Raw genomic sequence first — 17669 nt, 5'->3', positions numbered from 1 at the left:
CCATCCATCCATCCATTCATCCATCCATCCATCCAAACATCCATCCATTCATTCTTTCATTCCATTCCTTTATTACATTTGTTTCATCCATCTATCCATTCATATATTCCTTCATTCCATTCCTTTATTCCATCCATCTATCCATTCATATATTCCTTCATTCCATTCCTTTATTCCCTTTTTTCCATCCATTACATGTATCTAGTTATCCATCCATTTCTTCATTCCATCCATCCATCTATTCATCCATCCATCCATCCATCCAAACATCCATCCATTCATTCCTTCATTCCATTCCTTTATTCCATTTGTTTCATCCATCTATCCATTCATATATTCCTTCATTCCATTCCTTTATTCCATTTGTTTCATCCATCTATCCATTCATATATTCCTTCATTCCATTCCTTTATTCCATTTGTTTCATCCATCTATCCATTCATATATTCCTTCATTCCATTCCTTCATTCCATTTGTTTCATCCATCCATCCATCCATTCATATATTCCTTCATACCATTCTTTCATTCCATTTGTTTCATCCATCTGTCCATCCATTCATATATTCCTTCATTCCGTTCCTTCATTCCCTTTTTTCCATCCATTACATGTATCTAGCCATCCATCCATTTCTTCATTCCATCCATCCATTCCTTCATTCCATTTGTTTCATCCATCCATCCATCCATCAGTCCATCGATCCATTCCTTCATTCCATCGATCCATTCCTTAATTCCATTGATCCATTTCTTAATTCCATTTGTTCCATCCATACATTCATTCATTCCATTTGTTCCAATCATCCATCCATCCGTTTGTCCATCCATTTGTCCATCCATCCATCCATCCGTTCGTTTGTTCGTTCATCAGTCCATCCATCCATCCATCCATCCATCCATCCCTTCATCCATCCGTCCGTCCATGCATCCATCCGTCCGTCCGTCCGCCCATCCGTTCGTCCATCCATCCATCTGTCCATCCATTCATCCATCCATCCATCCATCCATCCATCCATCCATCCATCCATTCATCCATCCATCCATCCATCCATCCAATCATCTATCCATTCATTCATTCGTGACAATAGACTTCTTTCTCATTCCACTGCGCATATGCCCGTTGTGGAGTTACTTGAGGACGCAAACCGAGAGATCTTGCAAGATCTCGCCAAAATAGACCTATCTGCAAATTGGGGGGCAAAAGCAATGGGAGGCCACGACCATTGTTCAATTATTAACTGTTCCAACCGCATATGTCCGGGAAATTCATTATTCTTCCATCGATATCCAGCCAATGGATATCGGAAACGTTTGTGGGTAATCGTTTCACGTAGAAAACGATTTTAATGTTACTCTAAGTACGAGGGTTTGTTCGGCACATTTTGTAGGAGGGAAGCCAGTGAACGCATAAGGGACCAAAACTTTACCGGTTCTGTACAGGACGTTCCTACACAGGGCGGTCTAGTATACTTAGATATGGTGGAAAACACATTAACAGTAAAGAAAATAAATATATATTTTGTATATAAAGAAAATATATGTATATTTCGGATTATACTCAATAAAATATATAACGTGTGCGTGTGTAAATATATAAAAAATATATGTAGTCAGTGTGTGTGTGTGTGTATATATGTGTGTGTGTGTGTGTGTGTGTATATATATATATTCTCTCTCTCTCTCTCTCTCTCTCTCTCTCTCTCTCTCTCTCTCTCTCTCTCTCTCTCAAATATATATCGATCGATGCCATAACCTGTCGATGCCATAACCTATGGAATCTGTCAAATGTTTTGTTTATACTTTTTACGAGATAGTCTTTTAATCTGGCATTATCAAAACCCTCGGGTACGAGTTGCAGAGACTTTGTCCAAGTTGTTGCACTGCTTTTTAATTTGAACCATTCCGCTGTAAATTTCAGCGGACCGTTTTCTACGGCCATTATACCATCTAATTCGAAATATGTACATGTTAGTTGCCAAAGTTTAAAGTCTCCTACGAAGCTACTCAAGTCGCCCATAAGTTTAAAGTCTCCTACGAAGCTACTCAAGTCGCCCATAACAACCTGTCTGTCACGTCCCCCAATTTGTAAATAGACTAGTTTCAGTCTATTTTGTCAAGGGACGTTACTCTTCGCGCGCATGCGCAATAGGAATGCGAAATACCTCTATTGGACTTCAGGGCTCGAGGGTCAAACTCGACCCAGACCAGAGTACCCACCGCTTATGTACACTAGATGATAATTACACTAGATGATAATGAGACTATAGGAATAAAGTAAACCAGTACCCTGCATCTTATTTCCAGCCCTGAACACCGTGTCAAATCATGCTATTGTATTCCACACATTCGACTTTTTGTTTTCCCTCCCATGTCTTACAGCCCTATAATGTAACTGGTGACAAGCATATGAGCATTTATTTTATATAAATATATTTATGGCAAATCCAAATCCATATTTTAGCATCACACTTGAGTATCACGATTCACGTTTTAGCACCAAACTTCAGCAAACTCTGCTAGAGTTGTCCTTCATTCTTCTCCTGTGACCATTTTGTCGCGCAAGAAAAAATATAATTAGAGTGCTCTTCCTTGCAAGGGTACTATATGTATCTGTATGTGTAAATTACAGCTGAAACAAAGATCAAGCAATGCAAGTTCTAAAACTGAAATATTTCATTTTATTACCATGATATCTATAGTATATAATTTAAACTAATCTTGAATGAAATAATTAAATTTATCTTTGATATATATTTAGTATTGCTGCTACATTATATTGTACATAACATAGTGTTTTCCATAGACATCTGGCAAGGCATGGTAGACTAAACACTTTGAGGCATTTTAACCATTTTCAGGGCACTTTTTCTTCTCATTAAAGACAATAAATTAATTGAAATAAAAATAAATGTAATTAATGGCAAAATATATAACAGACTTATTTTAATATTAATAATACATTTTTCTAAGTGAAATGTTAAAATTAATTATTTTAAAAGGCTTGTGTAATCTCAGGGCAGCATGGTGCTGATTAAGGCAAGATGGCATTATATTATTGAGGCCTTGGTGCCACACCATGCCAAAACAAGCTAGGGAAAACACTATAACATTTCTGCTCTGGCCACATGTTCCTAAATTCAAAACCATAATCTTTTTGCTTTGTTTTATCGGACAACATATACATTGAGCTAAATCTAGTGTTAATTGTTTTTTCAGGTGGCATTTCCAATGACAGGACAACACATGACGGCAGCTGGAGTAACAACAGCAGCTGCAGCATGCAGAATGAAACAACAACAACAACAGCAGCAGCACCAACAACAGCAACAGCATCAACAGCACCACCAGCATCACTTTCCAGGATACGGCAACTCTCAAGGAAGTCTGTCATCCGTGCATCCGACTGTCGCTGCGTCCATGATGGAAACCGTGAGTCCTCCACAGAGGCTGGTTGCCGGCGGCATCGGCCAGAATGTCTTGATGCATTCTAAACCACTGCACAGACTTGCGGCAGGCGGCGGTGGGCAGATGATTCACAGTTCAGCATCGCAGAGGTCGGCCGGAGTGGCAGCGATGAGTCCCCATTACTCTTCAGCAGCATCCCAGATCCTCCACGCTGGAGGCATCAGCCAAGGAATTCCCACCCACTCCTCGGCTTCGCAGCAGAGAGCAGACCCTAGTGGTGTGAACCACAGGTTGAATGCCCTGTCGGCACGTTCTCAGATGATGCACAGTTCGAACAGTGTGTATGGAATACCTTCCTCGGGGGCATTCCCCAAACAGTACCACCAGCAGCAGCAGCAGCATCAAGGGCAGCTGATGCACAGTGCCAGTGCATCAAGTCATAGTGATTCGGTGGCATCATTTTCAAATACGTCCTTGTCAAGCATGCGAGGGACTCACACTGGATCTATACAGACGGGATATCCCAAGACTGTGGTTAGTCAGAGTGGCGTTAAAATTCCTCATAATAATGATACATATACTCAGGTTGGAAAAATTAATGCAGGTCTTGTTGTGTCACCTGCAGTACCTTCTTCCGGGCGGGGGAGTCCTCCGCCTCACAGTTACGTGCGAAGTGCACACAATGCGAGCAGTCTTCAGGCAGGTCCTTTACGAATGTCTAGAGAAGAGAGTGCAATGCTCACAGAAGGTGCTATGTGTAGGTCGAAAAGTTACACTTCAATGCCATCAGAAAGTAGGTCAACTGATGGTGTCATTTACAAGAGCGCCTATAATATTGGTAGATCAAGTAGTGTCAGGACCTTACAGCAGTCCAGTTATCCTTATGCTGCCAAAGCAGCTGTTTATCCATCGGAAAAACTCTTGCTACCATCGAGGATGGTGACGATGAATGACTCTGTTGGACAGCGGGTGAATATACCAATGTCTCTGAGTCCTATCAGTCCGGCTGAGGAAGATCCTCCATCACCTCATTTTGAAGTTTCCATGGTTTCACCTTCCTCCGTTTCCGGCGGCCACATGAGATTAAGTTCATCCGACCGATTGGCAGGTGTTGTGAAGTCTTCTACAACAGGTGCCGTGGCTCTGTCTCGCAGTCAGTATGACATTCTGCATGCCGACATGGCACAGGTAAGAGGTCGGACAGGCTCCATTCAGAGTGGGTTTCCTTTGAGTCAGTGTGGTGGATCGTTTCCGCGAGCTTACAGGACAGGTGCTGCAGGAGCTTCAGTGTCGGTCAAGGGAGGGTCTTCACAGCAGCATGTTCCTGCAGAACTGACCTCACCAATCCATCAGTCTCCCAGTGTTAGTCCGTATGCATCATCCATGATGTCCATGAGAACGGAGACGCCAAATCGGAAACAACAGAGTGACAAAGCGTACGTTGTTCATCCTGAAGGATCAGGATCAGAAGCTGCTCCAATAGATCTTTCTGGTTTGGGAAAGAACAGCAGCTCTGCACTCGCGGTCGAGACTCCTCTTGATCTCAGCGTTAAGACAGCAAAGCGACCTGCTGAAGCATCTGATCTGTCAGACCAGAGACCAAGCAGTGCCAAGCGACCGAGACAGATGCTTCATCCTCCAGCCCATGAATCTCCTGTTGGATATTCGAACGAGTTTGGCAAAATGTTATCTGTGTCTGGTGTTCAACCCAACTGTGATATGCGATACTCAAAACAGAAGCAGCAGCAGCAACAGCAGCAGCAGCTGGTGTACAACATGCAGCAAAATATTCAACAGGCTAACAGAAAGTCTGATGTACGTCCCAAGCTGGAATCATCTGAGGACAGGACTTTGAAAGACGGCAGTGGATTGTGTAATATAAAGCTTAAAGCAGCTCAGGATGTGAACATGATGAAGACTCATTCAGATATGATTCAGGCAATGTCTGCTGCCAGTTTTCATCTCGCTCATTCGAACAGGGCAGCTGAGCTCAAGCTGAGAAGTGATTTGGTCGAGAAAGAAGCATCTCATCAGTGCTACAAGATGGCTGCACAAGCCCCCCAGACATTGCAGTCTATGATGGCTCATAGTGCAGCAACAGGACATGTTGTGATGCCTAATAAAGAAATTCATGCATTAGCCACTGCACAGAAACCCCATTTGATCAAGTCTGAAGCTGTAGTAGGTAACACTTGTGAAAGAACTGGAGGCCCAGTGTCGCAGCACGGGACGTGGCCTATGGGTGCTCAAGCTTTATCATATCAGCAGCATATACTTTCTGACCCCATAGACCCATCCCTGCCCCCAAAATTACAACTGAGCCCAGCACAAAATTACAGCAGCAGCACAGATTCTAAGTCTTTCGTGTACAAGTCGATAAAGGAAGAAGATGAACAACTCTCCAACAGTATTCAGAGCGAGGATAAGCAGAACAGTTTGCTGCTGTGTGGTAAATCTGAAACAAGGACTCCTGACCTGTCGGCTGAAAGTGCGAATGTGAAGGACAAGTTATCTGATTGTTCGGGGATTCCATCGTACGAGATGAGGCTGCCTGTGGACAGCGGCCACATTGTGAATGTCTCCAATACTCAGCTGAACAGCATCTTAGTGCCCAAACAGTCTCCTGTTCCACCAGTCAAGGAAGCAGCTCCTCCTCTTACCAGCAGCAAAACATGGCCCGCGTCCTCCAAGCCCAGGCTTCTGGATAGCCTGCCAGTGAAGATTGTCGATCAGAGTTCATCCGGTAGCTCGGACGTGTCGGAAACCGAGACCGAGACGGTAGCAGAAACCCCCGAAAAGGACATTTTCAAATTCACCCAGCCTCTTTCTATTGCCATTCCCAGCGGCAAGTCGGATCAGCTGAGGAAGTCCGTCCAGCCGATTCGGTGGTCTCGCAAGCAGAGGATCCTCAATCAGTTCAATCAGGACGAGGATATGAAGAGAAAGGTTTTCGCAGCGCCTGTGTCGGGTGGCATCCACAAAGTGATGGACCACATATTCAAGATGCCCAACATCTCGCCAGCCAGTCCATCGTCTCCCAAAATGCCGACACTCAGTCCACACGATAAGCAGCCTCTTCCAGAAAATTCATCCCTCAACAATGATCCCCCCACCCTTGACCTTCCCGACACACCGGACAAGAAGGCTGCTGCTAATGCTAAAGCTGAAGGAAGAACGATTGATGGAATCTCTTCTAAAGCAGGAGTTGGGAAGGATAAAGGTGGTGTGCTTCAACGGTCTGGAACCGTCAGAGTTTCAAGTATCGTGGCACCGAAAGATGATGTGAGCTGTGTTAAAATCGGCGGTGAAGGCTATACCAGACGGCAGTCTCTACCAGATGGTCCACTCAGGTATCAGAAAAATATACCTGTTGCAAACGTGGCTCCGTTTGTCCATTCGGAAAAAGTCGAGACGCCCAGTGTTAATCAGTCAACAGATTCTCTGACACAGGAGCAAACGGCCGATTCCGAAATCATAGAGCAGCTGGAAGAGATCAAGGATATGGAGGAGGAGGAGTCCATTGAGACTAAGCAAGAAGATCCCATCACTCCACCGCCAAAACAGAAAAAGTCCAACGCCAGTCTGACGTCTGCTGCGAAGAGAGTGGTGGAGAAGAAGAGAAACAAAATGAGTGTCAGTAAAGCCACGCTGAGAGATCTGAAGAGAACGGAATCCCAGCTGAAGTCCGAACAGCTGAAGAAAGTGGTCAAGGATGTGTCCAGTAAAAACGTGTCCAGTCCTGACAGTCGCCTAAAGAGACGGATCCCCAAGCAGGAGCTGAAGGAAGAAATGGTTGCAGCTGGTCGCTTTCGGAAGCAGAACAGCTCTCGATTGAGAAAGTCCTCACGTGTCCACTTGCAGCTGCAGAGTCTGAAGAGGTCACTGGATGTGAAGCCACGGTCGCTGGATGTGAAGCGGAGGTCACTGGATGTCAAGCAGAGGTCACTGAGACTCAGCCAGATGAAGCAGCAGTCAGAAGGAGACGATACGGTCGAATCGGCGAGTGATTCAGAGCCTCATTGTGATGGGAAGAATTTACAGAAATTGTTGCCCGACAGTCGACTTCTTAGCAAGGAACGAACGATGCGGGTTTGTAATTCTTTATACAGTTTTGTTAGGACTGTTCTAAAATTGATCACATAGAAGACCAGGGCCCCTTTCCACAAAGCTAAGAGTGTATACGGTATAGTCCGTCCCATCCTTCTACAAAAATGTGTTTTTTTTTGTAAATAATTGCAGTTTTGTTGGATGTAAAAAGAAAAGTAAAAGTTTTTTGGAAATGACAGAAACATTCTATTTTTTGTGTCCAGTTTAGAAGACAATCGGTTCAGAAATAAATAACTTGTAGTAAATTCCATAGCATGAAAAAAGGCATTCTCATACAGGATGGACTATATTTCATTTCATTTCAACTTATTTTCGTGCTTATATCCAATTACGGTTCAAGCATGCAGTGGTTTAGTTGTTAGTTGGTTACTGGTTAGTGAGAGAGAAGAGAGTGTAGTGGCCTTACACCTACCCACTGAGCCCTTAAGAACTCGCTCTGGGTTGGAGTCGGTACCGGGCTGCAAACCCTGTACCCACCAGCCTGTAATCCGATAGCTTAAACCGAGGCGGTAATGGACTAATAGTTTCTGGCATGAGTCCTTTTGTAGATGGTTTTTCTGACATGAGTCTCAAGAAAATCAATCTTTGGAGCGAGCTTTAGCGAGCTCCATGGATTGATTTTCTTGAGACGAGTGTCAGAAAAACCATCTACAAAAGGACGAGTGCCAGAAATATTTTCTAGCACAACCTGTCTCATAAATTTAATTATTAATTTAGTCTAACTATACTGTAAGTCTCTTCATTTTATTTTTGTAGCGTGACGTCACCTCTAAGCCGACACATATGTTACGTCACGAGTGTGAAAGCATACAGTGGTGTCGAGAAGACCTACTCATATTATGTGACGTCATATACTACTTTGTTTAAAAAATGACGTAATCAACCGGTAGCAACTGCCGTGTACATCCTAATATTAACCAATGAAAAGGGCGGATTAGCGTCTACACACATGTGGTAGACGGTTTTTCTACCACCCCTTTCTAGCACCTTTCTATGACGTCATTGTGCTAGAATATAGTTCTGCAGTTACGGTAATCGTAGCACTAAGATCGCTTTGTGGAACAGGGTCCATGTGTACTTTCAGCCAGCTGCTTTTCGCTAAACATTTCAGAACTATTTTGGTGGAAATTAATTTTAATGTATAGCATAAAAACAAGTCTAACAAGCAGCTGGCTGAACTTACATCAGGGCTTGAAATTAATGCTGGTGCCGATGACAGTTACCATAGCTATGATATTATTTATCAAAGGTCAGGGACTTTACTGATGGCAGGGGTTTTTTTTGCTGCTGGATAAACATTATTGCCTCAGTTGAAGGAATATTTTTTGGTTTTTAAATTTTTGTTTATTTTGTTTCAAATTTGTTATAAGTAACAAATTCTTAAATGTTTAACTTTATAATAAAATAAAGAGACAAAAAATTAAAATTATTTGTCAAGTTGTATTCGAATATCGGGAGATAACATTACGTATGTTTTTATTTCCAATATAGGGTATTTCAAGTTTATATATACAGTGGTCTCTGTCCTAACCGGCATCTATCTAAACCGGCATTCTGTGTAAACCGGCACAGTTTTAAAGTCGTTAATTTATTAGGAATAAAACTCTGTCTACACCGGATGCTGTCTATTCCGGATTTCGGATGAAAATTCATGAACAAAAGAACGGTTTATGTAGTCATTAGCTCTGCCTACACCGGCATGCGATCATACCTCTATTGTCTGTCAGTGGGTACCTTTTAAACAATGATGGCAGTTCCCCAGTAATTAGAACACCAAAGAACGTGTTAACGAAATAATCGCGTCTGTTTAAAGGCTTAATAAACCATGAATCAGGACTGAACTTGTGTCCCAGCTCTTAGAAATGCAAATATCTTTCACCAATCACTAAAACAAGCATTACGTAGCCTTGCTTTTACAGATGTCTTACACAGTCTAAAACAAGCATTACGTAGCCTTGCTTTTACAGATGTCTTACACAGTCCAAAACGTTCAGTTAATATGCCGTTTTATTTATGTTGGTATTTTTCTTATCAATATATCGCAAGAACCGTAACTCTGGACGAACTTTGTCTACACTGGCGCTCTGTCCACTATAAAAAAAAGAAAATCCTGCTTTAAAATTGCTTTTTGGCTAAAAGGAAAAAGAAGCAAGAGTTAACTTTCTTAAATAGAGAGGTAATTCATAAATGTGATGTTTTCATGATTACTAGATCATTGATATAAAATATTACCATTTCAGCATGTATTGCACCTACTTAAATCTTATAAAATGAAGATCTATACCAACCAAATAATAAAACATTTTGCCTTTGAAGATTTCTAGGGTCAGAAACGTAGCCCAGTGGTAAAGCGATCACATGATGCTAGGTCAGCCTAGGATCGGTCACCGCCTGTGGGCCCAGTAGGCTTTTTCCCATTCCAGCCAGTGCACCATGATTGGTATATCAAAGGCCATAGTATGTGCTGTCCTGTCCGGGATGGTACATATAAAAGATTCCTTGTTACTAAAAGAAAAATGTAGCAGGTTTCCTCTCTAAGACTAAATGCCAAAATGACCAAATGTTTGACATCCAATAGCTGATAATTAATGTGCTCAGTGTGCTCTAGTGGTGTCTTTAAATAAAACAACCTTTTAAGTTTTAAACAAAACTTTGAATTTTGCTAATGTTGTGTTATATATAGATTTTAGTTTATTTAGTTAAAATATTGACATTACTAAAAAAATTCTAACGTTTTATTTTTACTTTTTAAAGTTTTCTTTAAATTTTGCTAATGTGGTGTTATATATGAATTTCAATTCAGTTAGTTAAAAATATTGACATTACTAAAATTTTATACCGTTTTATTTTTACTTTTGAAAGTTTTCTTTGAATTTTGCTAAATTAATGTGGTGTTATATATAGGAATTTCAATTCAGTTAGTTAAAAATATTGACATTACTAAAATTTTATAATGTTTTATTTTTACTATTTTCCAACGCCATATAACCGTAAAATAAAATGTGTTGAGTGCGTCTTTAAATAAAACATTTCTTTCTTTCTTTTACTTTTTAAAGTTTTCTTTGAATTTTACTAATGTGGTGTTATATAAGAATTTCAATTCAGTTAGTTAGCATATTGACATTAATATTAATTTACTGATGTTTTATTTCTAGAAGGCTGTGATTCAAGTTAACAGACTGGAGGACACTTTCGACGTCTCCTCACTGCAGTCGACAAACAAATCCATCAAGTCTGTGTCCAACCTCAACAAGAGAGTGAGTTACCATACTGGGGCGGTTTCAACAATTACATAACACAAAATCTAATTTTGTTTTTATACCTCATCCCCCCGACATGCAGGGCTCACCCTTCACACTGCTAAATGAGCCAATTGCCCATTTTTATACCTCATTCCCCCCGACATGCAGGGCTCACCCTTCACACTGCCAAATGAGCCAATTGCCAATTTTTATACCTCATCCCCGCGACATGCAGGGCTCACCCTTCACACTGCCAAATGAGCCAATTGCCAATTTTTATACCTCATTCCCCCCGACATGCAGGGCTCACCCTTCACACTGCCAAATGAGCCAATTGCCAATTTTTATACCTCATCCCCGCGACATGCAGGGCTCACCCTTCACACTGCCAAATGAGCCAATTGCCAATTTTTATACCTCATCCCCCCGACATGCAGGGCTCACCCTTCACACTGCCAAATGAGCCAATTGCCAATTTTTATACCTCATCCCCCCGACATGCAGGGCTCACCCTTCACACTGCCAAATGAGCCAATTGCTCATTCCCCCCGACATGCAGGGCTCACCCTTCACACTGCCAAATGAGCCAATTGCCAATTTTTATACCTCATTCCCCCCGACATGCAGGGCTCACCCTTCACACTGCCAAATTAGCCAATTGCCAATTTTTATACCTCATTCCCCCCGACATGCAGGGCTCACCCTTCACACTGCCAAATTAGCCAATTGCCAATTTTTATACCTCATCCCCGTGACATGCAGGGCTCACCCTTCACACTGCCAAATGAGCCAATTGCCAATTTTTATACCTCATCCCCCCGACATGCAGGGCTCACCCTTCACACTGCCAAATGAGCCAATTGCTCATTCCCCCCGACATGCAGGGCTCACCCTTCACACTGCCAAATGAGCCAATTGCCAATTTTTATACCTCATTCCCCCCGACATGCAGGGCTCACCCTTCACACTGCCAAATTAGCCAATTGCCAATTTTTATACCTCATTCCCCCCGACATGCAGGGCTCACCCTTCACACTGCCAAATGAGCCAATTGCCAATTTTTATACCTCATCCCCCCGACATGCAGGGCTCACCCTTCACACTGCCAAATGAGCCAATTGCCAATTTTTATACCTCATTCCCCCCGACATGCAGGGCTCACCCTTCACACTGCCAAATGAGCCAATTGCCAATTTTTATACCTCATCCCCCCGACATGCAGGGCTCACCCTTCACACTGCCAAATGAGCCAATTGCCAATTTTTATACCTCATCCCCCCGACATGCAGGGCTCACCCTTCACACTGCCAAATGAGCCAATTGCCAATTTTTATACCTCATTCCCCCCGACATGCAGGGCTCACCCTTCACACTGCCAAATTAGCCAATTGCCAATTTTTATACCTCATCCCCCCGACATGCAGGGCTCACCCTTCACACTGCCAAATGAGCCAATTGCCAATTTTTATACCTCATCCCCCCGACATGCAGGGCTCACCCTTCACACTGCCAAATGAGCCAATTGCCAATTTTCATTCTCCCCCGACATGCAGGGCTCACCCTTCACACTGCCAAATGAGCCAATTGCCAATTTTTATACCTCATTCCCCCCGACATGCAGGGCTCACCCTTCACACTGCCAAATTAGCCAATTGCCAATTTTTATACCTCATTCCCCCCGACATGCAGGGCTCACCCTTCACACTGCCAAATTAGCCAATTGCCAATTTTTATACCTCATCCCCCCGACATGCAGGGCTCACCCTTCACACTGCCAAATGAGCCAATTGCCAATTTTTATACCTCATTCCCCCCGACATGCAGGGCTCACCCTTCACACTGCCAAATGAGCCAATTGCCAATTTTTATACCTCATCCCCCCGACATGCAGGGCTCACCCTTCACACTGCCAAATGAGCCAATTGCCAATTTTTATACCTCATCCCCCCGACATGCAGGGCTCACCCTTCACACTGCCAAATGAGCCAATTGCCAATTTTTATACCTCATCCCCCCGACATGCAGGGCTCACCCTTCACACTGCCAAATGAGCCAATTGCCAATTTTTATACCTCATTCCCCCCGACATGCAGGGCTCACCCTTCACACTGCCAAATGAGCCAATTGCCAATTTTTATACCTCATCCCCCCGACATGCAGGGCTCACCCTTCACACTGCCAAATGAGCCAATTGCCAATTTTTATACCTCATTCCCCCCGACATGCAGGGCTCACCCTTCACACTGCCAAATGAGCCAATTGCCAATTTTTATACCTCATCCCCCCGACATGCAGGGCTCACCCTTCACACTGCCAAATGAGCCAATTGCCAATTTTTATACCTCATCCCCCCGACATGCAGGGCTCACCCTTCACACTGCCAAATGAGCCAATTGCCAATTTTTATACCTTCCCCCCGACATGCAGGGCTCACCCTTCACACTGCCAAATGAGCCAATTCCCCCCGACATGCAGGGCTCACCCTTCACACTGCCAAATGAGCCAATTGCCAATTTTTATACCTCATTCCCCCCGACATGCAGGGCTCACCCTTCACACTGCCAAATGAGCCAATTGCCAATTTTTATACCTCATCCCCCCGACATGCAGGGCTCACCCTTCACACTGCCAAATGAGCCAATTGCCAATTTTTATACCTCATCCCCCCGACATGCAGGGCTCACCCTTCACACTGCCAAATGAGCCAATTGCCAATTTTTATACCTCATCCCCCCGACATGCAGGGCTCACCCTTCACACTGCCAAATGAGCCAATTGCCCAATTTTTATACCTCATGCCCCCGTGACATGCAGGGCTCACCCTTCACACTGCCAAATGAGCCAATTGCCAATTTTTATACCTCATTCCCCCCGACATGCAGGGCTCACCCTTCACACTGCCAAATGAGCCAATTGCCAATTTTTATACCTCATCCCCCCGACATGCAGGGCTCACCCTTCACACTGCCAAATGAGCCAATTGCCAATTTTTATACCTCATCCCCCCGACATGCAGGGCTCACCCTTCACACTGCCAAATGAGCTAATTGCTCATTCCCCCCGACATGCAGGGCTCACCCTTCACACTGCCAAATGAGCCAATTGCCCATTTTTATACCTCATTCCCCCCGACATGCAGGGCTCACCCTTCACACTGCCAAATGAGCCAATTGCCAATTTTTATACCTCATCCCCGCGACATGCAGGGCTCACCCTTCACACTGCCAAATGAGCCAATTGCCAATTTTTATACCTCATTCCCCCCGACATGCAGGGCTCACCCTTCACACTGCCAAATGAGCCAATTGCTCATTCCCCCCGACATGCAGGGCTCACCCTTCACACTGCCAAATGAGCCAATTGCCAATTTTTATACCTCATTCCCCCCGACATGCAGGGCTCACCCTTCACACTGCCAAATTAGCCAATTGCCAATTTTTATACCTCATTCCCCCCGACATGCAGGGCTCACCCTTCACACTGCCAAATTAGCCAATTGCCAATTTTTATACCTCATCCCCGTGACATGCAGGGCTCACCCTTCACACTGCCAAATGAGCCAATTGCCAATTTTTATACCTCATCCCCCCGACATGCAGGGCTCACCCTTCACACTGCCAAATGAGCCAATTGCAATTTTCATACCTCCCCCCGACATGCAGGGCTCACCCTTCACACTGCCAAATGAGCCAATTGCCAATTTTTATACCTCATCCCCCCGACATGCAGGGCTCACCCTTCACACTGCCAAATGAGCCAATTGCTCATTCCCCCCGACATGCAGGGCTCACCCTTCACACTGCCAAATGAGCCAATTGCCAATTTTTATACCTCATTCCCCCCGACATGCAGGGCTCACCCTTCACACTGCCAAATGAGCCAATTGCCAATTTTTATACCTCATTCCCCCCGACATGCAGGGCTCACCCTTCACACTGCCAAATGAGCCAATTGCCAATTTTTATACCTCATCCCCGTGACATGCAGGGCTCACCCTTCACACTGCCAAATGAGCCAATTGCCAATTTTTATACCTCATTCCCCCCGACATGCAGGGCTCACCCTTCACACTGCCAAATGAGCCAATTGCCAATTTTTATACCTCATCCCCCCGACATGCAGGGCTCACCCTTCACACTGCCAAATGAGCCAATTGCCAATTTTTATACCTCATCCCCCCGACATGCAGGGCTCACCCTTCACACTGCCAAATGAGCTAATTGCTCATTCCCCCCGACATGCAGGGCTCACCCTTCACACTGCCAAATGAGCCAATTGCCCATTTTTATACCTCATTCCCCCCGACATGCAGGGCTCACCCTTCACACTGCCAAATTAGCCAATTGCCAATTTTTATACCTCATCCCCCCGACATGCAGGGCTCACCCTTCACACTGCCAAATGAGCCAATTGCCAATTTTTATACCTCATCCCCCCGACATGCAGGGCTCACCCTTCACACTGCCAAATGAGCCAATTGCTCATTCCCCCCGACATGCAGGGCTCACCCTTCACACTGCCAAATGAGCCAATTGCCAATTTTTATACCTCATTCCCCCCGACATGCAGGGCTCACCCTTCACACTGCCAAATGAGCCAATTGCCAATTTTTATACCTCATTCCCCCCGACATGCAGGGCTCACCCTTCACACTGCCAAATGAGCCAATTGCCAATTTTTATACCTCATCCCCCCGACATGCAGGGCTCACCCTTCACACTGCCAAATGAGCCAATTGCCAATTTTTATACCTCATTCCCCCCGACATGCAGGGCTCACCCTTCACACTGCCAAATGAGCCAATTGCCAATTTTTATACCTCATCCCCCCGACATGCAGGGCTCACCCTTCACACTGCCAAATGAGCCAATTGCCAATTTTTATACCTCATCCCCCCGACATGCAGGGCTCACCCTTCACACTGCCAAATGAGCCAATTGCCAATTTTTATACCTCATCCCCCCGACATGCAGGGCTCACCCTTCACACTGCCAAATGAGCCAATTGCTCATTCCCCCCGACATGCAGGGCTCACCCTTCACACTGCCAAATGAGCCAATTGCCAATTTTTATACCTCATTCCCCCCGACATGCAGGGCTCACCCTTCACACTGCCAAATGAGCCAATTGCCAATTTTTATACCTCATTCCCCCCGACATGCAGGGCTCACCCTTCACACTGCCAAATGAGCCAATTGCCAATTTTTATACCTCATCCCCCCGACATGCAGGGCTCACCCTTCACACTGCCAAATGAGCCAATTGCCAATTTTTATACCTCATCCCCCCGACATGCAGGGCTCACCCTTCACACTGCCAAATGAGCTAATTCCTCATTCCCCCCGACATGCAGGGCTCACCCTTCACACTGCCAAATGAGCCAATTGCCCATTTTTATACCTCATTCCCCCCGACATGCAGGGCTCACCCTTCACACTGCCAAATGAGCCAATTGCCAATTTGTATACCTCATCCCCGCGACATGCAGGGCTCACCCTTCACACTGCCAAATGAGCCAATTGCCAATTTTTATACCTCATTCCCCCCGACATGCAGGGCTCACCCTTCACACTGCCAAATGAGCCAATTGCCAATTTTTATACCTCATCCCCCCGACATGCAGGGCTCACCCTTCACACTGCCAAATGAGCCAATTGCCAATTTTTATACCTCATCCCCCCGACATGCAGGGCTCACCCTTCACACTGCCAAATGAGCCAATTGCCAATTTTTATACCTCATCCCCCCGACATGCAGGGCTCACCCTTCACACTGCCAAATGAGCCAATTGCTCATTCCCCCCGACATGCAGGGCTCACCCTTCACACTGCCAAATGAGCCAATTGCCAATTTTTATACCTCATTCCCCCCGACATGCAGGGCTCACCCTTCACACTGCCAAATTAGCCAATTGCCAATTTTTATACCTCATCCCCCCGACATGCAGGGCTCACCCTTCACACTGCCAAATGAGCCAATTGCCAATTTTTATACCTCATCCCCCCGACATGCAGGGCTCACCCTTCACACTGCCAAATGAGCCAATTGCTCATTCCCCCCGACATGCAGGGCTCACCCTTCACACTGCCAAATAAGCCAATTGCCAATTTTTATACCTCATCCCCCCGACATGCAGGGCTCACCCTTCACACTGCCAAATGAGCCAATTGCCAATTTTTATACCTCATCCCCCCGACATGCAGGGCTCACCCTTCACACTGCCAAATGAGCCAATTGCCAATTTTTATACCTCATCCCCCCGACATGCAGGGCTCACCCTTCACACTGCCAAATGAGCCAATTGCCAATTTTTATACCTCATCCCCTCGACATGCAGGGCTCACCCTTCACACTGCCAAATGAGCCAATTGCTCATTCCCCCCGACATGCAGGGCTCACCCTTCACACTGCCAAATGAGCCAATTGCCAATTTTTATACCTCATTTCCCCCGACATGCAGGGCTCACCCTTCACACTGCCAAATGAGCTAATTGCTCATTCCCCCCGACATGCAGGGCTCACCCTTCACACTGCCAAATGAGCCAATTGCCCATTTTTATACCTCATTCCCCCCGACATGCAGGGCTCACCCTTCACACTGCCAAATGAGCCAATTGCCAATTTGTATACCTCATCCCCGCGACATGCAGGGCTCACCCTTCACACTGCCAAATGAGCCAATTGCCAGTTTTTATACCTCATTCCCCCCGACATGCAGGGCTCACCCTTCACACTGCCAAATTAGCCAATTGCCAATTTTTATACCTCATCCCCCCCGACATGCAGGGCTCACCCTTCACACTGCCAAATTAGCCAATTGCCAATTTTTATACCTCATCCCCCCGACATGTAGGGCTCACCCTTCACACTGCCAAATGAGCCAATTGCCAATTTTTATACCTCATTCCCCCCGACAT

General features: G+C 45.1%; 1 protein-coding gene across 2 annotated transcripts in view; it reads left to right on the top strand.

The window, feature by feature from the left end:
• The window catches only part of LOC121371917, a 102109-nt gene that overhangs the window by 53485 nt on the left and 30955 nt on the right, over nt 1-17669 (top strand). For both annotated transcript variants that reach the window (XM_041498167.1, XM_041498173.1), the window contains 2 exons: nt 3215-7492; nt 10666-10767. In XM_041498167.1, coding sequence (XP_041354101.1) covers nt 3215-7492; nt 10666-10767 — 4380 coding nt within the window. The remainder of the gene's footprint in view (nt 1-3214; nt 7493-10665; nt 10768-17669) is intronic.

This window comes from Gigantopelta aegis, chromosome 1 (assembly GCF_016097555.1).
Source record: "Gigantopelta aegis isolate Gae_Host chromosome 1, Gae_host_genome, whole genome shotgun sequence".
Classification (NCBI taxonomy): Eukaryota; Metazoa; Mollusca; class Gastropoda; order Neomphalida; family Peltospiridae; genus Gigantopelta; species Gigantopelta aegis.
Note: the sequence above shows the minus strand (reverse complement) of the source record. Positions and strands in the feature narration are given on the sequence as shown.